This window comes from Carica papaya, chromosome 8, assembly GCF_054855325.1.
Source record: "Carica papaya isolate Zhongbai chromosome 8, ASM5485532v1, whole genome shotgun sequence".
NCBI lineage: Eukaryota > Viridiplantae > Streptophyta > Magnoliopsida > Brassicales > Caricaceae > Carica > Carica papaya.
Genome location: NC_142316.1, coordinates 4548007 through 4575374, shown reverse-complemented (window position 1 = coordinate 4575374; position 27368 = coordinate 4548007). Strand labels below are relative to the sequence as shown.

General features: G+C 32.3%; 6 protein-coding genes across 7 annotated transcripts; 2 read left to right on the top strand and 4 right to left on the bottom strand.

Moving 5' to 3' along the window:
- Positions 1-1433: 1433 nt before the first annotated feature.
- Positions 1434-2090, bottom strand: LOC110807021 (stress-induced protein KIN2-like). The gene is made up of 3 exons (XM_022032038.2): positions 1980-2090; positions 1797-1865; positions 1434-1719 (listed from the first exon to the last, which is right to left on the bottom strand). Exons 1-3 carry the CDS (start codon positions 2043-2045, stop codon positions 1642-1644), a joined length of 213 nt encoding a protein of 70 aa, XP_021887730.1. The 5' UTR covers positions 2046-2090; the 3' UTR covers positions 1434-1641.
- Positions 2091-4454: 2364 nt separating this feature from the next.
- On the bottom strand, positions 4455-5090 carry LOC110807023 (stress-induced protein KIN2-like). Its single transcript, XM_022032039.2, has 3 exons — positions 4955-5090; positions 4773-4841; positions 4455-4695 (listed from the first exon to the last, which is right to left on the bottom strand). The coding sequence occupies exons 1-3, from the start codon at positions 5018-5020 to the stop codon at positions 4618-4620; spliced, it is 213 nt and encodes a 70-aa protein (XP_021887731.1). The 5' UTR covers positions 5021-5090; the 3' UTR covers positions 4455-4617.
- Positions 5091-8051: 2961 nt separating this feature from the next.
- Positions 8052-8744, bottom strand: LOC148240399 (stress-induced protein KIN2-like). Its single transcript, XM_088209420.1, has 3 exons — positions 8616-8744; positions 8413-8481; positions 8052-8337 (listed from the first exon to the last, which is right to left on the bottom strand). The coding sequence occupies exons 1-3, from the start codon at positions 8679-8681 to the stop codon at positions 8260-8262; spliced, it is 213 nt and encodes a 70-aa protein (XP_088065546.1). The 5' UTR covers positions 8682-8744; the 3' UTR covers positions 8052-8259.
- A 1368-nt stretch (positions 8745-10112) lies between these two features.
- Positions 10113-20507, top strand: LOC110807006 (Major facilitator superfamily protein). 2 transcript variants are annotated; one of them, XM_022032024.2, is made up of 11 exons: positions 10113-10383; positions 10507-10712; positions 11020-11177; positions 13881-13944; positions 14049-14162; positions 14303-14347; positions 17446-17696; positions 17819-17909; positions 19276-19388; positions 19491-19614; positions 20144-20507. In XM_022032024.2, exons 2-11 carry the CDS (start codon positions 10554-10556, stop codon positions 20333-20335), a joined length of 1311 nt encoding a protein of 436 aa, XP_021887716.1. In that variant the 5' UTR covers positions 10113-10383; positions 10507-10553; the 3' UTR covers positions 20336-20507. The 2 variants fall into 2 exon arrangements, with proteins under 2 accessions (XP_021887716.1, XP_021887715.1); XM_022032023.2 differs by having other exon boundaries at positions 14303-14365.
- A 492-nt stretch (positions 20508-20999) lies between these two features.
- Positions 21000-21353, top strand: LOC110807026 (forkhead box protein G1). The gene has a single exon (XM_022032044.1). The coding sequence runs from the start codon at positions 21000-21002 to the stop codon at positions 21351-21353; it is 354 nt and encodes a 117-aa protein (XP_021887736.1).
- Positions 21354-23099: 1746 nt separating this feature from the next.
- Positions 23100-25940, bottom strand: LOC110807030 (NAD(P)-binding Rossmann-fold superfamily protein). Its single transcript, XM_022032048.2, has 8 exons — positions 25506-25940; positions 24925-25156; positions 24758-24837; positions 24439-24592; positions 24280-24358; positions 23785-23869; positions 23649-23695; positions 23100-23534 (listed from the first exon to the last, which is right to left on the bottom strand). The coding sequence occupies exons 1-8, from the start codon at positions 25771-25773 to the stop codon at positions 23352-23354; spliced, it is 1128 nt and encodes a 375-aa protein (XP_021887740.1). The 5' UTR covers positions 25774-25940; the 3' UTR covers positions 23100-23351.
- Positions 25941-27368: the final 1428 nt, after the last annotated feature.

Below are 27368 nucleotides of genomic sequence, written 5' to 3'. Positions count from 1 at the left end.
GTTTTTTATTGTATAAATTTTATGTTAGATTATTATTATTGCTGTTATTATTATTATTATTATTATTTTCATTGTTATTATCCCATTTTAGTTTAGCTTCTTGCTATTTGATATTTTGTACTTTAAAATTTTGTGCTTTTTTGAACTAAAAGATTTTGAACTCATGCTTTCTATTTTTTTACTTCTTGTTATTATTATGCCTCACAAGTTCTTAGCTTGTATTACCCCCAAACTCAGAATTCTTAAAATACACTAGTGAATTTTTAGCATTTGATCACATTTCTAATAGGATAGGTGGCAACTTCAAAAAAATTTTAAATTAAAAATTACTTTTCTAAAATTTTTTGAGCCTCCAATCACTTATACAGTGACCAGTTTAACTACTACCACCATAAATTTTTTGAGATAAACTCTAGTTTTAACATATTTTTATGTTAAATAAGTGGGAATCACACCCGTTTTGAATTAATGACTTCAATGCATATTCATTCTCATATGTCACACAAGAAGATCCAATAAAAATTGAAATATGACTGAAAATAATTAGAATATAAGTTGGAGCATAAAAAATATATAAAGCAACTTGAATTTATGATTTTGAGCATGTGGGTCTCCATATTTGGAAGCCATTTACATGTCACTTTAAGCTGTGGAAGTCCATATAGAGCTTCATGTTTTTGAGATCTGTATTCCATGAAAGGTTTTTTTATGCTGTATGGTCCCAGAACTGCTCCTTTAGTATGGTTTTATATGTCACTTTAAGATAGCAAACATGCAGTCCAAAATTCCTACAAATGAATTAGAGCTGCAGAAAAAAAAAAAATTATAATTCTTTATACATAATTTAGGTTTATGCACACGGTCAAAACACACATACAAATACATAATTGAAGCGAAAGCAACTCAATTTATGAAGTCTCATTAGAATCTTGCCTTGGATCCTGCCAGCAGTTGCATTGCATGATTGCAATTTTTTGTTTTGTTTCTAAGAAAAAAGTAAATGCAAGCTACAATATATTCATTATCTTTCAATTAAAAAAAGAATTATTTTAGATTGGCGAGATATTATTTGGAAGAAAAAATATAGAATAAGAGAGGAACAAAACTCTCAAGCCAAAAATAATAATTTGTTACCTTAGGGGTGTAGAATATTGCAAAAGAGATTCGAATTATCGGGGTTTAACTTATTTGTCCATAAGTGTGAATTTTTTTTTTTATTATATTTCCTTTTTACTTTTAGTCTAATTTTGATATATTTTTTAATATAATTTTTTATCTCGTTCTAACTTACATTTTATAAGAGATTATTTCTTTTTATTTGGACTAAATTATGGATATCTCTAAAATTACAAGTTCAGTATCATAAATTTCACATTACACCAACAAATGTGCTGAAATTTCACTGAAATTAAAACCAATCATAACCCTCAATGTGAAAAATGCCTGAAAATATTTTATAACTTGGTTGCTTTCGTTACATTCTTCTCTTTATTCAAGGAAGAAACTGCATTAATTTCAAAAGAAATTCACTCTTAATGGCGAGAAAGGAGCATTGGTTAAATGCCTATGGCAAACATAACCTAATTAATAATAAAAAAAATAAAATTGGACAACGTATATATCCAATTCAAATAATAATAATTAATTCTTGTTCATGCCAGTTTTATCCTTGATAGCATCTGCAGCTCCTTGTGCTTTAGCTTTCATTTGCTGACCAGCCTGCAACACAATCAAATTAATCCTTCAGTAGTGTTTGGATATCAATCATCAACCAAGTTCAAAGGGAATTCATCAACCTCTTGCGTGGACTCCTTTGCAGATTGAGCAGCGTTGCCAGCCCTGTCCATCAAGTTGCTTGCCTTTTCCTACAAAACCAACATCACCATTTTCATAATCTATCTAATATATATGTCTATATACATACATACACATACATCGTTTAAATATAAAAGAGTGTACTTAATTAAGGAATAGATCACCTGAGCTTGGCCCTTGGCTTCACCAGCTTGGAAGCTCATTTTTTGGGAGGAAGAGTTATCAGCCATTTTTTTTTTAATTCAAAGAGATCAGTCTATAACGTACAATGTTAAGGCTCGAGAGTTTAATGATTTGATTCTTTGTGTTGTCTTTATTTATATTTTATTTAATTCATTGGTCGTTTGACACGTGTATTGCCACATGGAAGCCATCTAATTCAAAGTTTATTTTCAACCTCATATATTTTCGCTATTAGAATGGTATTGTTTGAATCTTTTGACAAGTTCAAACCAAGATATATCTTTCTATTCTTCTGCCTTCTTACACTCTTCTTATCATCTTGCACTTATGAGACGGAATATAATTCGTCCATTAAATAGATATACTTTTAAAATATTAAATCTTAAATTTTTATCCGTCATAATCGGGAGGGTTTCCTCACTTACAATGAAATACTACATCTTGATTCATTTCAGGTATAATTAATTTTAGGCAACAAAGCAAAATGGAATAGTACTTCATTAAATTTTAATTTAAATGCTAGTCATATTATAGACTAATGTTGCAAGTATATAAGATATTTGATGAAATAAATTTCTTAAATAACTAAAACTATATGACTGGGAGAAGTTTAGTTGAAGGAGTTTACTACTTTTAACTAAAAATGTCTCTCACTCTCGAGTTAGTTATCTTTTAGAAATACAAACTCAAGAATACAATTCTAACCATGTCACTTTTTTATGTTTTTTAATGGTATAGAGAAAGAGGTCAAGAAGACCCCATCAATGGGCTGTAGACACATTGAAATCTAATAAACTTGATTAAATAGGGATTCTTTCCTACAGATTTAGAAGATTTATAAAACATATAAACGCAGAATTACATGATAATATGACTCTTGATTGCAACTATAACGGTCGTGGTAATATAAAAATATATATTTATTAAGTGAGTGTTTGGTAATTATAATATGTAGTAAGAGTGTTTAAAGTGTTAATAAAATAATTGTTCATTGAAACTATTTTTAATTAAAAATTATTTGACGTCTGGTAAAAATAACATTAAAAAATATTATCCATCAAAAAAATATAAATTATGTATTTTATAAAAATAATTTTAAAACTTTAACTGTAAATTTTTAATAAAAGTGTAACTCATCTTTTAAAACTATACATTGTATCTTGTATATTTAAACATATCAAAAGCATATTTGACTTTTGTTTTTACTAAAAGCACCTTACATTTACTCGTTTATTTGTAGAAATACTTTTAAAAGACAAACGCCAAAGTAAAAAACTCTAGCAAATAAGATCCGTTACAATTAAGGTTTTAGTTATAATTCTCAACTAATCAACTAATGGTTGCTTATTTGTTGTCTCATTTCCTATTTCATTTGATGGTTTCCCATTTTCCATACAATATTTGTACCAAAAAAAAGAAAGTCCAAGAAGAAGCCCTCATCCTTAAAGCTCTCTCAATTTCTCTCTCTCTCCTTTGTCTCTTTAAAGACTCTATGATATCCACTCAAAATTCATCACAATAAAATAATCTAGTCTTGAAATCCTTCTCTTCTTCCTTTAAAAACCAACTTACTTTTAGTCTTGGCAGCAGCTTCTTTATCTTTTCGTGTGAATACATATGACTCGCTAGTAACGACCATACCCCGATATATGTAGTTTGATGAAGCTGACAGTAGTGAGGCATTCGGCGCAACATTGGAAAGTAAGAAAGGAAGAAAAATGAGCTTTTAATTTTTAAATAATTCCAATATTATTTTATAAAAAAAATAAAATTGAATATTAGGTAATACATACCACATAAGGTAGCAACCTACATTTCACCCTCGTCAAAACTAGTTGACAAAAGTTTAAAAATCAATTTATGTGAATACCTACGCAATGATGTTATTGATAATATGTGGTTAGCAAGCTTCAAATGGACATTTTTCATGATGTACATGATTTTTATTTAGAAAAAAATTTGAAATGATACGATTAGTATAGACACAAAATTAGAAGAAGAGTTTATTTTAAAAAATATGAATTACAAAGGAGTTTTCAAGATACTTTTTTCATTTTTTAGTAGGTTTTTTATTTGAAAATTATTTAAAGTAATTTTTTTGAATAGAAATAAAATAATTAAATATCTTTATCGACTAATCTAATTATAAATCAAAAACTAGCATAAAATCAATTCTCATATTAACACAAAAAAGCAACTAATATAGTGTTTATTTGCAATTAAGATTCAACCAGAGTACATTAAGAGTCAAACTTATGAAAAACTTAGTTTGACAAGTGACTTAGAAAAAAGCTAACTCTAATTTGATCTTTTCTTTTTGTCCAAATAAAAGCTTAGTTTTTTTTAGATTATGGATGTAATATTAAAAGTTTAGTATAATAAATTTCACATTACACCGACAAATGTGCTGAAATTTCAATGAAATTAAAACCAATCATAATCCGTAATGTGAAAAATGCCTAAAACTATTTTATAAATTTATTGCTTTAGTTACATTTTTCTCTTGTTCAAGGAAGTAATTGCATTAATTTAAAAGAAACCCACTCTTAATAGTGAGAAAGGAGCATTGCTTAAATGCCTATGACTAAACATAACCTAATTAATAATAATAAAAGATAATTAATTCTTGTTCATGCCAGTTTTATCCTTGATAACATCTGTAGCTCCTTGTGCTTTAGCTTTCATTTGCTGACCAGCCTGCAACACAATCAAATTAATCCTTTATTAGTATGTGGACATCAATCATCAATCAAATTAAATGGGAATTCATCAACCTCTTGCATGGACTCCTTTGCAGATTGAGCAGCATTGCCAGCCCTGTCCACCAAATTGCTTGCCTTTTCCTACAAGACCAACTTACCATTTTCACCAATCTACCAAATATATATATATATAGACGTACATACACATACAAGTTTAAACACTAGAGAGAATGCTTAATTAAGGGATATATCACCTGAGCTTGGCCCTTGGCTTCACCAGCTTGGAAGCTCATCTTTTGGGAGGAAGAGTTATCAGCCATTTTTTTCTTTCTTTCAAAGAGATTAATCTATAGCATACAATGTTAAGGCTCGAGATTTTAATGATTTGATCCTTTATGTTGCCTTTATTTATACTTTATTAAACTTGTTGGTATTTTGACACCTGTGATGCCACATGAAAATCATTTAATTCAAGATTTATTTTCAATCTCATGTGTATTTCTATTATTAGAATTGTGTTGTTCGAGTCTTTTGATAAGTTCAAACTAAGATGTATCTTCCTATTCTTTTGCCTTCTTACACTCTTCTTGTTTTCTTGCACTTATAAAATAGAATATAATCCGTCCGTTAAATGGATAGAACTTTTACAATATTTAATTTTAAATTTTTATCCATCATAGCTGGGAGGATTTCTTCACTTATAATAAAATACTGCATCTTGATTTATTTCAAGTATAATTAATTTATGGAACAAAGCAAAATGGAATAGTAATTTATTAAACTTCAATCTAACTGCTTGTCGTATTATGGACCAATGTTGCTAGTATATAAGATATTTGATGAATTAAATTTCTCAAATGACTAAAACTATATGACTATAAGAAGTTTAGTTGAAGGAGTTTACGATATTAACTAAAAATGTCTCTCACTCTCAAGTTAGTTATCTTTTAGAAATAAAATTTCAAGAATACAATTTCAATTCTAACCATGTCACTTTTCTATATTTTTTTATGGTATAGAAAAAGATGTCAAGAAGACCCATCAATAGGCTGCAGATGCATTAACATCTAATAAACTTGATTAAATAGGCATTCCCCCAACACATTTATAAGATTTATAAAGCATACAAAACTACATAGCTATTACATAAAATTACATAATAACATGACTCTTGATCACAACTATAATGATCATGGTAATATAAAAATTACAATTACTAAGTGGGCATTTGTTTTGTTGATGGATCCCAATAATCACTGAAGAGAATATTAGCAATGAATGGCTCTGTTTTGTCGATGGAGCTACTTTCAAGGATACACACACGTACGGGTTTGGGGCCATTTTTCATGATGGGGAAGAGAACTTCCGCCTAGCAAGTTCAGGCCATTACGAGGGACTTTGTCCATCAAAGATAGTGGAGGCAATTGTGGTTCGTGAAGCGATCATCTAGGCCACTGAGCATTTCCATAAACAAGGATCAATTCTCACTAACGCCAAAACATTGGTAGATGTGCTGAATACTGATAGAGCTAACTTGTCTGAAATGGGTGTCATCACCAAAGAGTATAAGGAGTTACTTCGGGTTAGACAAAACATAAATGTTAGATGGGTTCGCCGATAAGCAAATATGGAAGCTCACTCACCAACAAGAGTTTTTCATTGATATGCTAGTCTTTATACTAGGGATCAGTTCCTAGCTTTCTTGTATGAGGTTTTGCGTTAATGAAGATTTTATCGTTTTTTTCAAAAAAAAAAAAAAGTGGGCATTTAGTTGTTGTAGCTTGTGATAAGAGTTTTAAAAGTGTTGTTAAAATAATTGTTACCGAAACTACTTTTATTTAAAAATTATTTGACGTTTGGTAAAAATAATATTAAAAAATAGTTCATCAAAAAAACATAAATTATGTGTTTGATAAAAATAATTTAAAACTTTAATTATAAATTTTTAGTAAAAGTGTAACTAATCTTTTAAAACTATACATTGTACCTTCTATATTTAAGCATATCAAAAGCATATTTGACTTTTGTTTTTACTAAAAGCACCTTACATTTACTTGTTTGTTTGTAGAAATACTTTTAAAAGACAAACTCCAAAGTAAAAAACTCTAGCAAATAGGATCGGTTACAATTATGGTTTTAGTTATAATTCTCAACTAACCAACTAATGGTTGTTTATTTGTTATCTCATTTCCTATTTCATTTGATGGTTTCCTATTTTCCATACAATATTTGTACCAAAAAGAAGAAAGTCAAAGAAGAAGCCTTCATCCTTAAAGCTCTCTCAATTTCTCTTTCTCTCTTGGTCGCTTTAAGGACTATATGATATCCACTCCAAATTCATCACAATAAAAGAATCTAGGCCCTTTGAAATCCTTCTCCTCTTCCTTTAAAAACCCTCTTACTTTTAGTCTTGGTAGCAGCTTCTTTATCTTTTCGTGTGAATACCTATGACTCGCTAGTAACAACCATACCCTGATACATGTAGTTTGATGAAGCTTACAGTAGTGAGGCATTCGGCGCAACATTAAAAAGTAAGAAAAGAAGGAAAATGAGCTTTTAGTTTTTAAATAATTTCAGTATTATTTTATAAATAAAATAAAAATGAATATTAGGTGATACATACCACATAAAGTAGCAACCTACATTGCACCCTCGTCAAAACTAGTGGACCAAAGTTTAAAAATAAGTTTATGTGAATACCTACGTAATGATACCATTGATAATACGTGGTTAGCAAGTTTCAAATGGACATTTTTCATGATGTACATGATTTTTATTTAGAGAAATTTTGAAATGATACAATTAGTATAGACACAAAATTAGAACAAGAGTTTATTTTAAAAAAAATATGAATTAAATAGGAGTTTTCAAGATACTTTTTCATTTTTTAGTAGGTTTTTTATTTGAAAATTATTTGAAGTAATTTTTTTGAATAGAAATAAAATAAAAAATATCTTTATCAACTAATCTAATTATAAAACTAAAAAAAAAAACTCAAAACTAACATAAAATCAATTCTCATATTAACACAAAAAGAGCAACTAATATAATGTTTTTTTACGATCACGATTCAATCAAAGTACATTAAAAGTTAAACTTGTGAAAAATTTAGTTTGACAAGTGACTTAGCGTAAAGCTAAGTCTAAATTGATCTTCTTTTTTTTTGTCCAAATTGATTAAAATTTTATAAAAGGTTAATTTGATTTTTATCTTTTTGTCCAAATAAAAGCTTAGTTCTTTGGACTAGAATTACGGATCTAATATTAAAAGTTAAGCATAATAAATTTCACATTACAACAATAAATGTGCTGAAATTTCAACGAAATTAAAAACAAATCATAATCCTTAACGTAGAAAATCGCCTAAAAATATTTTATAACTTTGTTGCTTTAGTTACATTTTTCTCTTGTTCAAGGAAGAAATTGCATTAATTTATAAAGAAATTCACTCTTAATGGGGGGAAAGGAGCATTGGTTAGATGCCTACTGACAAAACACAACCTAATTAATAATAAAAAGTAAAATTGGATAAAATAAAATCCAACTCAAATAATAATTAATTAATTCTTGTTCGTGCCAGTTTTATCCTTGATAGCATCTGCAGCTCCCTGTGCTTTAGCTTTTATTTGCTGACCAGCCTGCAACACAATCAAATTAATCCTTCATCAGTATTTGGATATATCATCACCCAAGTTCAAAGGGAACTCATCAACCTCTTGCACGGACTCCTTTGCAGATTGAGAAGCATTGCCAGCCCTGTCCATCAAATTGCTCGCCTTTTCCTACAAAACCAACTTCTTACCATTGTCACCAATCTACCTAATATCTATATATATATATATATATTTATACACATACACACACACATACATAGTTTAAACATAAAAAGAGAATGCTTAATTAAGGAATGGATCACCTGAGCTTGGCCCTTGGCTTCACCAGCTTGGAAGTTCATCTTTTGAGAGGAAGAGTTGTCGGCCATTTTTGTTTCGAAGAGGTTACTTACAATGAACAATGTTAAGGCTTGAGAGTTTAATGATTTGATTCTTTGTGTTGCCTTTATTTATACTTTATTAAACTCATTGGTCGTTCGACACTTGTGATACCACCTGGAAGTTATTTAATTCAAGATCTATTTTCAACCTCGTGTGTATTTTTACTATTAGAATGATGTTGTTTGAGTCTTTTGACAAATTCAAAACTATATATATTTTCCTATTCTTTTGGCTTCTTATATTCTTCTTACATTCTCGCACTTACGAGATAGAATATAATTTATTCATTAAATTGATATAACTTTTAAAGTGTTAAACTTTTAAATTTTTATCTATTATAATCGGAAGAATTTCTTCACTTATAATAAAATTCTACGTCTTGATGCATCTCAAGTGTAATTAATTTTATAGAACAAAACAAAATGGACTAGTAGTTTATTAAACTTCAATTTTAATGATAGTTGTATTATGGAACAATGTTGCTGATATGTAAAATATATTGACCAAATAAGTTTCTTATACAACTAAAGCAAGATGAGCATAAAAAGTTTATTGAGAGTTTACTATTTTAAAAAAAAAAATGCCTCTCACACTTTAAGTTAGTTATGTTTTACAAATAAAATCTTAAGAACACAATTTAAACTTGTGACTTTTTATATTTTCTTATGGTATAGAAAAAAATGTTAAAAATATTCCGTATATGGGTCGTAGGTGTATTGAAATCTAATCAATTTGATTAAATATGAATCATTTCTCGTGCATTTATAAAATTTGTAAGATGTATAAAAATACGTATCTATTATATAAAATTATATTATAACAAGACTTTTGAGTACAACTACAATAATCATGATGATAATGTAAAAAAATATAGTTACTATGTGGGTGAATATTAAATAGTATTTATATTTCATCTTATTTTTAATTTATAAATAAAAAATAAAAAATAAAATAAAATTTTAGATTTTTATATTCTGATATTTTGATCCAGATCGAATGGGACCAAATCAAATTCAGTCTAATCTTTATTTTAAATATTGAGTGGCTTTTAATCCCGATCTTACTTCATTTTGGAACCGCTGCATACCCTTAACAGCTATGTGACCTGAAGACGTTTGTGGCAATTTACGGACAAAGATTAATGCATAAATTTTTTAAAGTAGAAGAATCAAAGGGTAAAAATTTAATATAAAAACTAATTTAAATATTATATTAATCAGTTTAGTATTTTGATTTTTTTTTCAATATAAGAAAGTCAATAGTTTTACTTATTTGGAAGTTAAGCTTATATTTTAATTATTTTTCAACAAAAACAAAAAAGTAAACAATAAAAAAAAATAAAAAATAAAAAAGCCTATTGTTTGGAAAGATAGTATCATAATTATTGAAGGTGGTTCTTCTTGATGCTGACCCTTCAAAGAATTAAACCAAAAAAAAGAAAAAAGAAAACTTGCAGAAATTGAAATTATTTCGATTCCCCATCTGTTTGTCTTTATTTGGTCGAATCGCCGTCTTCCTCTCCTTCATGTTTGTTAAAATATCCTGTTTGATTCCTCCAGGAACTGTCCAATTTAGAGAAGAAAGGAGAAAAAATAGAATATTCAGAGTCCGCCAACTTTCCTTTCCCACCAAATGGATTTTGTTGTTTTCCACAATTAAATATTTACATCCGAGCATCATGCACCCGGAGTATTCCACTTTCTGTTTTCTACTTCTCCGGCTTCTGGCCGGCTTTACATTTGTTTTGATCTCACTTATTTGCATTCTTTCACTTAATTCTTTTTGGTTTTGACCTCCTTCACCCACTTTCAGGGCTTTATAGCGGTTGTCTCTTGACTTCGATCTAAGAGGCTGTAGCTATGGATTCTCGTGACGAAGAGACACCGCTGGTTGTTAATGATTTGCAGATACAAACGCCGAAGAACTATGCCAAAGATGTTTACATTTTGAGCTCTTCCTTCCTGTTGGTATTCCTTGCCTACGGAGCTGCTCAGAATCTGGAGACTACTGTCTACAAGGTGAACTGCTGTTTCATTGTCTGGGTTCTTGAGGTTCGTGGGTAATCTTCCCACTGTGTAGCTGTTTCTAATTTTGGTGGGAAGGTCAAATGCTGTATTTTTAATTATAAATTATAGTCATGGCGAGAACGAAGTGTTTCAGCTTGTCAGATTATTTTGGAAGTTTTAGCTTTGGGGCTATGCTTGTTTGTATGGGGAAATTGAACGTAAAAAGCAAATATTTGAAGTTGAATCGGATATTTTGGGTGATCTATTGAATGTGAATGTGAATTATTGAACTCATTTTATGGTCTGGAATTTGTCTCAGGATTTGGGAACAATTTCTTTGGGGATATTATACGTGTCTTTCATGTTTTGCTCTATGGTTGCCTCTCCGGTGGTTCGGTTTTTGGGATCCAAGAATGCTTTGATTTTGGGGACTACGGGTTATTGGCTGTTCATTGCTGCAAATTTGGTGCCGTCATGGTAATTAGTGATTTCAATTTTTGCTGAATTAATCTTGAGCTTTAGTTTTTGTGCCTCTTTGTCCTTGAAATGGACTATAAAATTTGGCCATTACTTAATGGTGATGTTACTTGTGGGAACAAAAAAAATTTGATTACTTGTGGGTTTGCTGAAAAGCCACTGTTTATTTAATGTTGGCCTTGTTAAGATAAATGTAATAGAATAAATAAATGCAACTAGATGTGATGAGTATTGAATGTTTGTCCAGAAAAAAAGAGTTGTTAAGCAGTGAGGCAATCTCTGTAGTTTTCACTGTAACTGTTGATTTAGCAATAACGATAGTAGATAAAAGATTATCAATTCAAGATATTGAGGTGAAATATGAAGATACGACCGTTTGATGAAGTTAAGAGCAGTGTTGGAAGAAGTCTTGGTGCTGATTGCAAAGAAGAACGGGGCGAAGAACATTCGAGAATTTAGACCTATAAGTTTGGTGGGTTGCGTATACAAGATCATGGCGAAGGTGTTGGCCCATAAACTTACTAAAGTTTTGAGTGAAATCATCGATGAATGCCAACATGCCTTTGTAGCCGGAAGGCAAATCCAAGGTGCAGTCCTCGTGGCCAATGAAATTGTTGATGATCTTACAATGAACAAAAAAGAAGGATTGGTATGTAAGTTGGACATGGAGAAGGCGTATGATCACGTGAGCTGGAACTTTGTGGATTACTTGCTGTGTAGGATGGGCCTTGGAGATAAATGGAGGGGTTGGATGAGTACTTGCATGAGAACTACATCGTTTGTTGTATTAATAAATGGGTGGCCATCCAAATTTCTTACGGGCTCTGGGGGTTTGAGACAAGGGGATCCATTGTCCCCATGGTTATTCATCATTGTTATGGAGGCGTTAAATGTAATGTTAGTAAGGGCAAAACAGCTTCAGCTTCTTAGAGGAGTGGAGATTGGCAGTGGCGACAGGGTGATGGAAATTTCTCATTTATTTTTTGCCGATGATACCTTGTTGTTTTGCCAACCAGAAAAGCGATTCCTCCTTCATTTAAAATGCATCCTTCTATGTTTTCAAGGTGTTTCGGGGCTCAACATCAATGTTGATAAATCTGAGCTTGTCAAACTTGGTGACAAGGAAGATGTTTGCTCTCTTGCAAGGGTTTTTGGTTGCAAAACTCCCTATTTAGTACCTTGGGGTTCCGCTGGGGGCTAAGTACAAGGGGAAGAAAACTTGGAAACCGGTGATTGATTTGTTCGAGGCTAGACTTGCGGGATGGAAGAAGAATTTCTTGTCAAAAGGGGGCAGACTCACTTTAATAAGGAGCACCTTGGCAAATTTACCTGTATGCTATCTCATAACTTTGACTATTCTGGTTAATATTGCAAAAAGACTGGAATCCATCCAAATGTCGATTCCTTTGGGACGATAGAGAGGATAGCAAGGAGTTTCATCTTGTTAAGTGGGATGATGTGAAGAAACCCATTCATGCAGGTGGCTTGGGAATTTGATCACTGGTGGAATTCAATAAAGCTTTGCAAGGAAAATGGCTGTGGAGATTCTTGAGAGAAGGAAGAATGTGGAGAAGGGTGATTTTGGCTAGATGGCAGAGTTGTGCATTAACGGGTGTGGGCAGGGTGGACAGGAGAGGTCATGGCCTGGGTCTATGGAAGAAAATTAAGATGGGATGGCCTGGTTTCAAGGAGAATCTGATTTGGAAAGTCGGAAGGGGGAATGGCACTAGATTCTGGATGACACTTGGTTGGAGGAGGGTTGTCTAAAGCAGTATTACCCTAGAATTTTTGCGACAGCACAAGCCAAAGATATGCTAGTGGAAGAGGCCTATTCGTGGGAGCATAATCGATGTATATGGACTGTTAACGTGAGTAAAAACTTGACTGACTGGGAAGTGGAAGAGTATGAAAATATGTTGAAGAAAATTTCCTAATTTCAAATGGGCAACAAACTGGATAAAGTACTGTGGAGGGAGAGCAAAAATGGCATGTTTTCTGTTGGCTCTTACTGCTGCAGGTTAATGAGGCATAGGCTGAATAACTCTCCCTGTTTCCCGAGTAAAGTAATTTGGAAAAATTCCACACCACCTAGAATGGCATTCTTCGCTTGGGAGGCTTGCAGGGAAAGCATATTAACCTTGGATAAACTGAAGTCTAGGGGTGTTACACTAGTAAATGGATGTTTCATGTGTCTTAGGGATGAGGAAAATTGCCGCCACCTTTTGCTTAGATGTCCTTTTCCTTCTGAATTGTGGAGCTTGGTGCATGGCTTGCCTTGTATTTGTTGGGTACCTGCGGGGTCGATTGAGGATGAAATTCGGGCTTGGGAGGGTGTTGGGCTAAAAACAGAAATTGCGAAACTCATCCCCCTATCCATTTTTTGGGTTTTATGGAAAGAGAGAAACTTGAGAGCTTTTGAGGGAGTTGTGAATAATATTAACAAGTTAAGAGAGAGATGGTTCAATTATTTTGGTTTTCTTGTATTAGGTCATGACATCATCAAGGCTGAGAATTTTGGGAATGTCCTTGATATACTAACTAATTTGTAAATCTCTTGTAAATGAGTGGCACCCTCTTTTTTTTTTTGGTACCATACTAATATAGTTCAATACTTTTTTTTCAAAAAAAAAAGAGCAGTGTTGTAAACTTTTGCTTCCTTTTCTGTTATAATTCTTGAAACTGCATTTCTTCTCATTCTTCTAGGTATACAATGGTACCAGCTTCTCTATACCTCGGGTTTGCAGCTTCAATAATATGGGTTGGGCAGGTGCAAGTGAATTCTTTTGATTTCTTCGACTTCTTATCTTTTTACTTTCTGAAAATTACTTTCAAAAGAATGACATGGTTCATAATTCCATTATGGTCCACCAGGGGACATATCTTACCTCAATTGCACGTGATCATGCTAAAGACTATAATTTGCATGAAGGATCAGTGATTGGAAACTTCAATGGGGTATTTTGGGGAATGTTTGCCTGCCACCAGGTGCATCTATTATCTTTTGCAAATTGTCTAATTATATGATCCAAATTTAATGTTAGAATTAATTTATGCTGGTGTGTTTAGGTTATTTCACTGAAGCTGTGAAAGCCTAATAAGTTTTCTTTCTACCAATTTATTTGCAGCTGGCTGGAAATCTTGTTTCACTTGCAGTGCTGAGAGATGAAAAGTTATGTGCTGTACTTAATGTTAAGTTTAGCTTTTCTGTGTGTTGTTCTTGCAGTATGTTAGTGATTTATATTTTTTTTTTCTTGAGAAGAATAATTTTACTAACATTGACAGTTCTTTTTCTCAACTTCAATATGGTCCTTCTCTTTATCTTCTTTATCAACTGGAGGTGCATTTGGATTTTTATGTTTATTTCTCTCTTCTATAATCATAGGTTCTAAAATTACATCCTTTTCAGAAAATGTAAGATGGTAAGTATTGGTAGTCTCATTATATTAAACATTTTGATCATAAAGCCAAGATTGACCAAAAAGAATATCTGCAAACATTATGGGAACTACATTGCATAAGCTTGGATCACTATAGATGTCATGTAAATTGGAGCTTTCTTGATTATATGCTTAGAGATTGGTTTAAGCTACTAATAGTGCAGGTGGATTACCTCTTGTATTAGTATAATTTCTTTTACGGTCATGGTGAATGGGGTCCATCTTCTTTGTTCAATACCTCCAGAGGTCTTAGGAAAGTTGATCCATTATTTCTCATATTTTTTGTCGTCGTCATGGAAGCCTTCAACAAAATATTGCTAAGAACCAGAGAGTTGGATTTTTTTAAATGTTTAAAGGTAGGTAAAAGAGCATATAGAGGAGGTAAGCCACTTATTTTTCGTTAATAACACTCTAGTATTTTGTGAACCAGACAAGAGGACAATGCTTAACTCAGATGCATTGTAATGAGTTTTCAAGCAGTTTCTGGTCTAAATATCAACTTAACCAACTCTGAGTTGGTGAAAATGGATAAAGGAGAGATACTCCTGGATTGACAAGAGTCATGGGATGTAAAAGTGTTAGAGTTGCTGATTAAGTACTTGGGGTTACCTTTAGGAACCAAATAAAAAGATGTGAGTATGTGGGATCCTATGGTTGCGAGATATGAGAGGAGGTTGGCGGGATAGAAAAGAAACCTCCTGTCCATAAAGGGGAGACTTACACTTATTATATGTTGGCCAACCTTCTATTTATTACATGTCCCTTTTGACAATCCCGGTAAGTGTTAACAAGATGCTAGGATCAATTTAGTGTAGATTTGTTTGAGGCAAGTCTGAGGATAGAAAAAAATATCACTTGGTGGCGTGGGATAAGATCAAAAAGTCAATTTCTTAGGGAGATTTGAGGTTGAGATCTTTATTCAAGATGAATCTGGCCTTACAGGGTAAGTGCTTAGGGAGATTCATACAAGAAATGGTATCTTATGGTGGAGGATGATAGTGGTGATGTTTGACATCACGGATGGAAGGTGGTACTCCAGAGTATTGACTAGATTGCATGGGAAGAGGATGTGGAAAAATATATGCATGGGTATAAATGAATTCTAAGATTTCATCAGGTGGAGTATTGGCACTAGTGACAGAATTAGTTTTTGGTAGGATATTTGGCTTAGAGAGGGATTGCTCAGAGATTAGTTTACGCATATCTATGTTGTTGCACGACACAAGGATATCACAGTTCTTGAAGCATTCAAAGATAATGTGAGGGAAAGAGAGTGGCATGTGGAAGCTACAAAAAAATTGAATGATTATGAAACTCTCCTCAATACACTCTCTTTAACATCAATTAATAAGAGCAATGACCAACTAATCTGAAGTCTTAATACCAGAGGGACTTTCTCGGTCTGGTCTTCTATAATTACTTGATTAAGAAAGACACGAAAACCAGTTTTCCTTTTCAGCAAATCTAGAAGGGTAATGCTCGATCCAATGTGTTGCTTTCTTTGTGTGGAAAGCAGGTCGTGGGTGTATCCTTACTTTTGACAAGCTTATGAGGATGAGAAAGCTTTTGGTGAATAGATGTTCTCTATGCAAGAGGGAGGTGGAGTCTTGCAATAACATCATTATTTGATGCCCCCTTGCATATAAATTATATACCATGGCTTATGAGTTACTGGGATCAGTTAGATGATGGCTGGTTCAGTAAAGGAAGAGATTTGGGTTTAGAGAGGAATTAGTGGAGGGAAGAAAAATGTGAGTCTCGCTCCCATTACTATCTTTTAAGTGGTGTGGAAATATAGAAATAGGAGAGTTTTGGAGGAATGGAAAATGAATTTGATAGAGTTAGAGATAGACGGTTCCAGACCTTGAGTTTTTTGGTTTTGGGTGATCCTCTTTTATATAATGGAGGATTTTGGGACTTCATTGATATTTTGATTGACACGTAAACTTTTTGTATATAGATTGACATCTCCTCAGTGCTTGTAAATTGATGAATTATACTGTACTTTTTATTTCAATAAAACAATACACATTTATATAATCTGTATATTTAATAATTTAATTTCTAATATTATGAAAATTAAACGGTCTGGACCGGACAAGATCAAGTCCAAACTGGAAATAGACTAGAAATTTCGGTCCAGAAATTTCTGTACTAAGACTGGATTGAGCATATTATCCTGTCCGGTCTAATATCTTGTCCAGACTGAATAATACTAACCCTTACCTGCATCAACTAGTCTACTAGAAATCCATGCTATCCATGCCTTAGTGATCCTATGACTAGGGATATTATTGGATTATGTTGAAAGTCACTATGTCTCATTATTATATTTCATTACAACCACATTGGCATTGATCAATTCGTAAGACACTTTTCATTTTGTGAACTTAATTATTCATTAAAGCAACAAGTGATAAAACAAAATAGTATATGCCTTTTGTTATAATCTTTGAACTAAATCGTTTACAATAGTAGCCCCATATCATCTAATGTGATTGGCTTGTTGGCATACCAGCACTAACGGTTATTTTTTAAAAACATTTCAAGTCATATGTACTTGAGAAATTGCAAGCATGCATTTTAAGTTTATTTTAACTTTCATGAGCATTTTGGAAAAATCATGGGCAACATTAACTGCTCCATTAGGAGATTGTCTAGCATATTTTTTGCTTAGTAAACATGTGAGATGCGTGTTATATAAAGAGAATAAGCACTGAGTTACTAAACACATACCCTTCTTTCGGTTGAATTATTATTGATGATTTGGCTTTCTATCGAATAAGAATTTGCAAAACTGTTGCTCATTTAATATTTTTAAATTAGTGCAGGAGGGAAGTACCAGTGGCACTACATTATTGTTCACGGTGTTCCTTTGCATTGTGACATTAGGGTGCATACTTATGTTCTTCATACGTAAATCAGATGGTAAATGCGAGAAAGGGTCTCCAAATTCTTCTGTCAGTTTTTATTCCTCTTTGGTGTCTCTGTTAAAGTCAATAATCACTCCGTTGCTCGATATACGGATGCTATTAATTGTCCCCCTCATGGCATATTCAGGATTACAACAGGCGTTTGTATGGTACTACTGGATTAGATGTGTACTCTCTATTGCGTTTTTTCATTATAAAAAGTTATTATTTATCTGTTGCTTGCATTTGTCAATGATGATTTAGATTAAGAGATCTTATTTTCTTCTGATAGGGCTGAATTCACCAAGGATGTTGTAAAACCAGCAATTGGTGTATCTGGCGTTGCTGGAGCAATGGCTGTTTATGGGGCTTTTGATGCAATAGTAAGTATTGGAGGCTGGAAAGAATAAGGTTCTGTTCATCATATTAGAAAATATTTTAGTGTCATTTTCTATATCTATATGTGTTTATGCATGAAAATAAGGTGGTTGGAAACAAAAGATGTTTAGGAAATAAAAGATGCAAGTTATAAAAATATATAAACTTGTTTTTGGTGTTTTCTAAAACATTTTTTTTTTTTAATACTGAAGTAACACAAAAATGGAAATGCTAGCATGCATGTGTTCCTGTGTAGTTATATTTTCAAGGACCAACAAATGGTGCTTTAACCTCTTAAAATTAGAAGCATCTTTTGAAGTAGGTACCTAATTGATTTGTGTGCACATTATTCAAATGTGTTCATCCTAATTGCCTATATATTATTAGTTGTCCTCGTGATGTGTGGAGAGGATGTATAGTTCGAAGTAATAAAAACCTGCTGTAGGGATAATAGCCTGAAAGGGAAATGAACAACCCCTAGTAAGATGAGGATCAGTGATTACTGAAGGAGTACATAGTAGGAGTTGTGGCAATCTTCAATTTGGGTGATGGTAGGCACACTACAAAACATGTGAAAGATTCCTCTGGTAATGGAACCTCCAGTTGTCAACATGGTAAAGATATAGTAGGTGCTCGCTGCCTTAGTCATCCTCCACCATCTAAGCCAAAATATTCAGTTAGTTCTCAAACATTCTTCTGCTCAACTGCATGATAGCATACTGTGTCATTACTCACATATGTGCCATATGGTATGTGATTCTTGTGATGTTGAAATGGTTCGGGCATATGCTAATTTAGTTCCCATACAAGTTGTTGTGAAGCAGATAATCTGAGGATCCTCCCTTTGTTCCCAATCATATTTCTTGCTTAGATTTTGGCATCAGCAAAGGGAATAAATTATTTTTGATATTTTTTCACGTCAGGACCAAATATATTTTGGCGTAAAAAATTTACTTAAACTCTCTTGCAGTTGATAACAAAAACTGAGGGGAATATAGTACCTTTGGTTTGCTTTAGCCTTTCCTATTCACGTCCTCCAGATTTTAAGTTTTAGCACAAGGCCGTCATTTCAGGATAGGATTGTTAATGCTTGCATATCGTAAGAGTTTATGTTCATGCCTGTTTTACAGGTATCAGTATAACCTTGGTGTGTGAATCTTTGTTGTGACCCTTTTTTCATTTCAAGCTATGGAATGATCCATCAAAACGTTTTTCAAGTATACAGATCCTTTTTGTGACTTATTTTAAGTGAGTATGATATAAATTATGGTTCCCATGCTCGCTAGATTAGAATTTTAGTGGAAACATTTCGATACATATCCCTTAGTTGAATAACAAATTCCATCTTGGCGGTATTAAAAACTTTGACAGTGTTCGCTGACTGCTGGTCGACTTACTTCTGGTCTCTCATCAATCACCTTTATAGTTTGTGGTGGATTGTTTGCTCATGCCATTATTTTCCTTTGGCTACTGCTGAAATATAGGTCGGTGCTGGTCATTCTATGAAGTTTTTCATTGATCAAATTATCTTAATTTGTTAATTTAGAGATATTAACTTCCAACTGGCTTGTACTGTCATGATATAGTGTTACTGGTGGGATACTCGGTACCATATATCCACTTATCATGGCAGCAATATTAGGCATTGGTGATGGAGTATTGATGACACAGCTCAGTGCTCTGCTTGGAATTCTCTTCGAGCATGATACGGTACTGACTTTTAATTTATACGTTGTAAACCTCAAACTTGAGATGATCATTTTTCTTCCTGCCGATATGCTTAATCATGGATAAAGATAATAGTGCCTGGATGACATCTTAGTTACATTTCTCATGTCCCAAAAGTTATTTTATCTTCCTTGGTAACTTGTAAGAGGTATTGGATATAATGGCACAAAGGCTAGAGTAACCTCAATGTGGCTGGATCTGTTATGAAGCTTGCGACCCTCAACTCGGGGCACAAAAATGGGTTATTGGCTCTTCCTGCATCACATCTTATGTGCTCCCCCTTATGCTCGTAGAATCGGTTAATAAATGGTCTGTTAGTTATTCTGAAACACTTTTGTTGAACATTTTAACTTACTGGAATAATACCATGGATGTGGATGCACAGATTTCAAAGTGCCAACATTTGTTTTAACTTGTTTATCTGGTATTATGAAAAAATAAAAATAAAAAAAAAAATACCAGTCCTCATCATGGTATCGGAAATTCATGTTGGATTATGGAACACATGCAGGAAGGAGCATTTGCACAGTTGAAGGTATGGCAGAGTGCTGCTATTGCAGTGGTGTTCTTTCTCTGCCCATATATCTCACTGCAAACCATGTTGGTGATTATGGTATCTGGAATCTCTGTTTCGTTGCTGGCCTTCCTCTTTCTAGCTCTTCAAGTGGAGAAAGTATTCTCCTCTCACAGTCACACTCCCTGATAACGATGTAAAATATTCAACTGTTAAATACTTTTATTTCTATCAGAGTTTTAGTCATATGCCGCTTATTATGAAGCAATGTATCATACATATATATATATATGTGTGATACAAATATTGTACACTTATGACACTTGTTGTTGTTTTAATCATATCAAAACTTTTTACTATATATGGAAGTTGTTCAAATTTTTAATTAGATGATCTTAAATTTTGTTTAGAATTAATAATAATAAAATTAGTGTCATTATAACTAAAATTTTCAATTAATATAATCATTGCATCTAATTAGAATTTAATTTAAAATTTATAATCAAAATTTAATTAAGAGATCCTTAATTAACTTAAAGGTGAAGTTTAAATTTTATTAATTACGAACACATTTTTCCGAAACTTAAATTTCATAAAAAATTAATATAATAAATAATGAATTTTTTAGGCATGCACGTGATGTCATCAGAAACAACAGTGGGGAAGTTTTTCCTACCAAACCCAAACTGTCGTGGCGGTCAACCTGAGAGATCAAATAAAAGATGGATGGAGTCAGTCAACGAACCTCCACTAAACTCCAAAACAGTTGTTTGATGTTAGGTCTCCCCACTAGAATCTTCATCCACGATGGCTTTATCACAGAATTTCAGAGCCTCTGACAAACAAATTACTAATGGCTTTCGGCGTTTTTACATCTCTACTCCACAGATTCAGCTCGAGGTGGCCCCTGCTACTCTACGCTGCCATGTGGACCATTCTCCTTACTGCGGCGGTGGTCTTAGCTTCTTTCTCGCCGGAACTCGCTTACGCATCGGCGTTATTGCCGTCGTCGTATTTCTCGCGGTCGTGTGAAAGAGATGGTTTTATTAGGGTTCCGCTGGAGGTCGGCGGAGAGATTGTTTGTTTGCCGGCTTCCATGGTCGGTAGATCGAAGCTTGATTGGATTGTTCCTCCGATTTTTGCTGCAGTGATTGTGGCCGGATCTGCCTGGGCGGTCCGAGCCATGTGTCCGTGGGAGATTGATTGAGCGGTGCTCCATCTTGAATTATTATGCGTTTGGGGTAAAATTGATGTTAAATAATTATTTATTAACAATTATTTTTTTTAAGAAAAAATTATTTAGCATCTAATAAAAATAATTATAAAAAACGTTATATAGATAGAGAAAATAATTTTTATGATATGAATTATAATATGTTTTATTTATAATTTATAAATATCTAATACATACCACCAATTGAATACTATTTTATTTCAGTTTTTTTTTTTTAATACAAAAATTATTTGTATTTCTCTACTTCGTTATAATTAGTCTATTTTGTTACCAATTTTTTTTTTTTTGTTTAGATAAAAATTAATGAAGTAATAAATTAAATTATTGACTTAATTGAAAATCAATTATTTTGTTGTGAATAAATAAGATATTAAGAAATTATTCGTAAATAAAATCATAATTATTGATACGGATCTTTTACATATAAAAGTGAATCTTTTGTTATGATAGAAGCAAAAGTGACAACGGATTGTTCGAGAATCAAAATAGATTTATTTTATGAAAAGAAATTATGAACTTTTATGAAATGATTTTAATCACTTATTTTTATTTTTTTGTATTCTAAATTTTTATTTTATTTATTTTCGTAAAAGATGATTTAATTTAGAATTACTTATTTTTAATTTTAAAATTTTTTTGAATTTAAAAATAATTCATAATACATTAATAAATTTTATATTTTCATTAAAGTTAGAGTTCGTTAAGTTCGATCAAAATAAAAAAGATTTAACAATTAGACTATTTGATCCATAATCATTTTATTTCAATTATTAAATTCTTTATACTTTTTAATCATAGTATTATGTTTATTTGAATTTTAGTTTGAAAATATTTTATTCGTATAATATTAATCTTATGAGATAAAAAAAAAAAGTTAAAAAATTTTATTTGTTCAGATAATTAAAGAATTTATTTTTAAAAAAAATAAAAAAAAAATTGAGATTTAATTATTATAATGACCAAATTGAAAATAGAGGAAATATTATGTGCTCTTTTACAATTAAGACATTTTGTTAAACGTTGAATGTTTGGAATATTTGAAATAAATGAAATTATATCTCTTGGTGCCTGTCCATACACATATAATATCATCTATATATTTAGTGGTCTCCGCCTGTCTATACATGTATGTGTATATATATATATATATATAAAGGGAGCATTAATTTTCTCCTTGTATATATATATATATATATATATATATATATTGTATATTGTGTTTAAACAATTAGCATATATAAATAACATCATAACAATTTTTTCAGCAGAAAATATAAAAATAAAAAATATTTTTACTGAAAAATTCGTATTATATTATCCTTTCATTTTAATATCATGCGACCACTAACAATGGAGAATTAGTTCATAAATATAACTACATACATACCTATATATATATATATGCCAACAGGTATGGACAAACATTAGGTCGGCACCGATACGTGTAAACACACAGTATGTATGTATGTTTATATGGAAACAAAAACAAAAAGTCTAATGTATGTATTGACCCAGCATACCGTATATATACACCAAGGCTTCCCAGAAATAGGTTAGGGTTGGAAGAATACAGGTGGGGGTTTTTGAGCCCTTTTAATGCCGATAGAAACCTGGGTAAGTTTTGAGTACAACGACATTTATTTGGAGCGTTGAATGTATGCTTTCTTTGTTGCTGAAAATTTCTAAGTCTGGTCTTGAATTTAATTCACATTGCAAGGATTAACAAAAATAATACTCTGTTCATCACATAATAAATACCCTTTTCTTTGCAAGAAGATAACGACACAAATTCAATACCAACTCAGACCCATATTGTTTATAAATACTATCTATTACTATTTTCGACGATTTTAAACCATACCCGTGTTTTTTTTTTTTTTTTTTTTTCGATTTACTGTCGATGTGGGACACGGGTGTTACATGCATAACACTCGGACAATAATGATAATTAAGAAATGGGTGGTTGGGAACCTAATAAGTCCATGGTTTGGAGATTGCACTAATCAATTTGTTGCTGAAATCCCAAAGTTTGGTTGCCAGTATTTCATCTGTAGCCAGAACGCTTGGTGGCATCTCATTACAGTCAGCGAAGTACTTCCCACTCACACCTTTCAAGCGTGGATGAAGAGCTACATAGCATGTGGTGGCTGCACCCTAATAAATTCAACTTCATGTATTACTATCTCAACTTCATGGATCTTCATGTATTCAAAAATGAAAACTGGTGTGATGATATGCTGTAAATATATATATATATATATATATTACCTGTGGTACATCCTTCCACAGGAAGAAGCTGAACATCTTGAAAAATTCTGCACGTAAAACAAGTAAAAAGATAAGAAGGTTAGAAAAGAAAAAAGATAGGGTTTTAAAGATGATGGATGGAGGAAAGAGATCACACTCATTAACATGGCTGAATGTTTCATGAGATTTGTCATTATCAGTCCAGGGTGGACAGAATTTGCTGTGATGTTCACACCTTCTTCCTGTGTTTTGCGGAAAAAGATTTGTCAAAATTCGATGTCAAATCATCTTTTCTATTCTATTTCGACGAGTTTCGTTAAATTTATTTTATTTTAGTTAGTTCAATTCTTAGATTTTAATGATTTACTAAGTAAAAATCAATCATAATTTATATATTTGATATATAACTGAATCAATTTCACTCACGTGTGAATTCTACAATTATAACTTTATATTTCTACGTACAGAGTAAGAACTTGAAATGGATAGATATACAATTAACTTAAAACTAAATTCTCTTTCACATTTCCAGCTCATTTCTGTGTTTTCTTCTCCATATTTTGTGAAACTAAAATTTGAAAGAAACACAAAGTTAGATTTACAGATCTAGGATCTTTAGATTAAAACGTATGTTCCAATGAATTCCGGTCACCTGGAATCGACGAGAGAGCTCATTGGAATGCAATATGTTGGCTAATTTGGATTGTCCATAGGCCCTCTTGTCCGAGTAACTGAATGTGAAAAGATAAAAAATGTTAGCATATTTATAAAGAAAGAGTCTTTTGGAAACGAAGGACAACAGCGTACCCACCCTGATCGATCGTTTAGCTTATCAAATCGAATCCCATTCTTGTAGCAGTGAATGTGAGCTATTGATGACAAATTCACAATCCTCCCCTCTATTCCAGTAGATTTTGCTGTTTTCTTCATTTTCTCCAGGAGCAGATTTGTCAAGTGAAAATGGCCTGGGGAAAAAAGGAAGTGAAAGAAGCCCAACTTTCTGTTAGAATTTTAACACAAATATAAACATATATATATATATAAGCTATTGTAAATCTTTGTATTGGGATTACATCCATTTTTAACAGTTTCAGTTTCATCTTGTAAATATTCTATATTACATATCCTACCAAGATGATTTGTAGCAAATTGCATCTCTATGCCATCTTCTGAGAGCTGGAATGGACAAAACATGATCCCAGCATTGTTTCTGTTCAATCAAATCAAACCATTTAATTTAATGATTCAATAAAACTGACAAAGAAGAGAGAGAAAGAGAGTGAGAATGAGATTGTACATTAAGATATTGAGAGGGAGTTTAAGAGCATTAAACTTATCAACAAATTGACCAATTGACTTCACCGAGCTGAGATCAAGCTTCAAAACGTCAATTTGAGCAGATTGATTCTCTTCAAGAATGAGACGTTTGGCCTCATTTGCAGCCTCCATGTTCCTTGCTCCTATAATGACATGAACTTTCCTAAGAGCCATAACTCTTGCAGTCTCCAATCCAATCCCACTAGCCCCTCCTGCATAAAGATTTTCATTAAATAATCAATTTCCTTGCTCCTCTTTTTCCAATCTACTTTACTACTATTAGCTTTTTCACAAATTGTTCCATATCATGCCTTGCATCATTTCTCAACCAACAAAGAAAACCATAAAGAACTCGTACAATTTCCACAAAAGGGAAACAAATTAAAGCTCCAAGAACAATTTCCTCGGATCCAAAAAGAAGAACCCATAAAGCAAAAATGAAACCAAACATACGAAATTAACCCAGATGACCAGAACAAAAAAAACACCCGTAAAACAAAAATGAAAGTTATAAAAGAAACCCAATTGAACCAACAGAAAATAGGGAAATAAGTGAATGACCTGTGATAATAGCAGTTAGGTTGCTACCATCAATCCCTTGAGTAACCTCTTCTGCAGTAGAAGCAGAACCAAACCCACTTAGTCCCGGCCTCCCTGTCACCAATGAAAAAAGCCCCATTTCCCTCCACCCCGCCAAACTCTTCTTCTTCTTCCTCTCCTCTGACAAATGGCACAAATCACTCAATAAAGAAAGAGAGGATTTCTTAACCCAGCAAATAAAAAGCAAGGCAGGTGACTGGGGAATGGTAAGAGAAGGGAAGACGTGCATGAGAATTTATGGGTTTGGAGAAGTGTAGTTGGGGGGAGGGAAAGGAGGAGAAATTTTTTGAAATAAAAATAAAGCAATTTGAATGGCATTAAATGGCACGGCGTTAATACTCTCAACGACCGCGTTATAGGAGCTGGTTGGGACTTGCGCTGATTTCTGGCTCCCCTACCTCCTCGCCCCACATTTTCTTCTTTCCTTTTTTCCTTCCTTATCTTTATTTATATTTATTTATTTATTCCTACTCCTATCACATTGTACTACTCTTGAAAGCAAGTTTGGTAGGTTTTAATAATTTATGGAATGTAAAAAATATTGTGGTTAAAAATTAATTACTTTTTTCTCTACTACATAATTTTCCAATCAAAACTTTTTAATTAATTCATAATTAGGACGACCCAATTGTTTAATCCAAATTAATTACATTCTAATGTAACTTTTTTGCCTTTAAATTAATCAACAAAGAAAAAGATTACAACAATATATAATTGTACGAGTATCATTAATGATTTGTGATTAATATATTATGATGTTATTTATAAGATTATTGAGTTGCATATATAGAAAATACACCAAGACCCTAACAATCAAAATACTATGTAGAAAATTTGTTATTATTTGCTTACAGAGCTACAAATATTTACAAATTCTTTTTAGAAAAATGTATTTTCTTCAGTAAATACACACGAAGTTGTATACTAGCATCCGCAACTTGTTTCTAATATAAAATAAGATTTAACTTTGTCAGTTGATTTGGAGATTGAATACATATGTGTATATATATTCATGTTGTCTTCAGTTGATCTGAGAGTGTTACCGATCTTGGAAATCAATAGCTCCTCCTCTACATTGGTCTATGCTCAGTGTACGAGTGAATCAACATATTTAATATAATTACGTTAACAACATAAAGAATTGGCTTCTCACAGAAACAGTCTTTGTATATATTTGTGTACTATTGAAATGTTGTAATGCCAGAGGGTTCGAACGACAACTCTCTTTTGCTTCTTCTTCTGACATTCTGTGTTAGATACATATTTTATCTCTAATTTAATCGACCCTTTTACGTGGTCACACACTTGAGTAGGATACAAAATAAAACTCATGCAAATTAGATGCTAATTCGATTAGTTTACAGTTTACGTTACCAATAAGTTTTTCCTCACCTTCTTAACCTCTACTACTTTTATTTGTCTATTTTCTCCTCTGCTTTAGTAATAAAAGTTGCCCCTTTCAACAATACACACACCTATTTAAATTTACCTTGAAACTACATGCAGATCCCTTCAATTAATTTTTTGAGAACTAAGAGCCTACCACAACAGTTTGGAAGTAGTGCAATGTTTCAATACATGGTCTCTGCCCGCTATTATGTTTGAAAAGATTTATGGTTTATGTGAAATCATTGGCACTACCTACCCGTCTTATCCATTGGACATGCTTGTTTCTAACAATATCATGCCAGACACCAATGCTGTCTAAGAAATTGTGCAGGATAAACACATCCCAAGATATTTTAATCAACATGTAAATTGGTCTCTGTAGTTCCAAGACTTCTTCTTGTGCTCTAAACCCGCACCAACTAATACAAAAAAAAC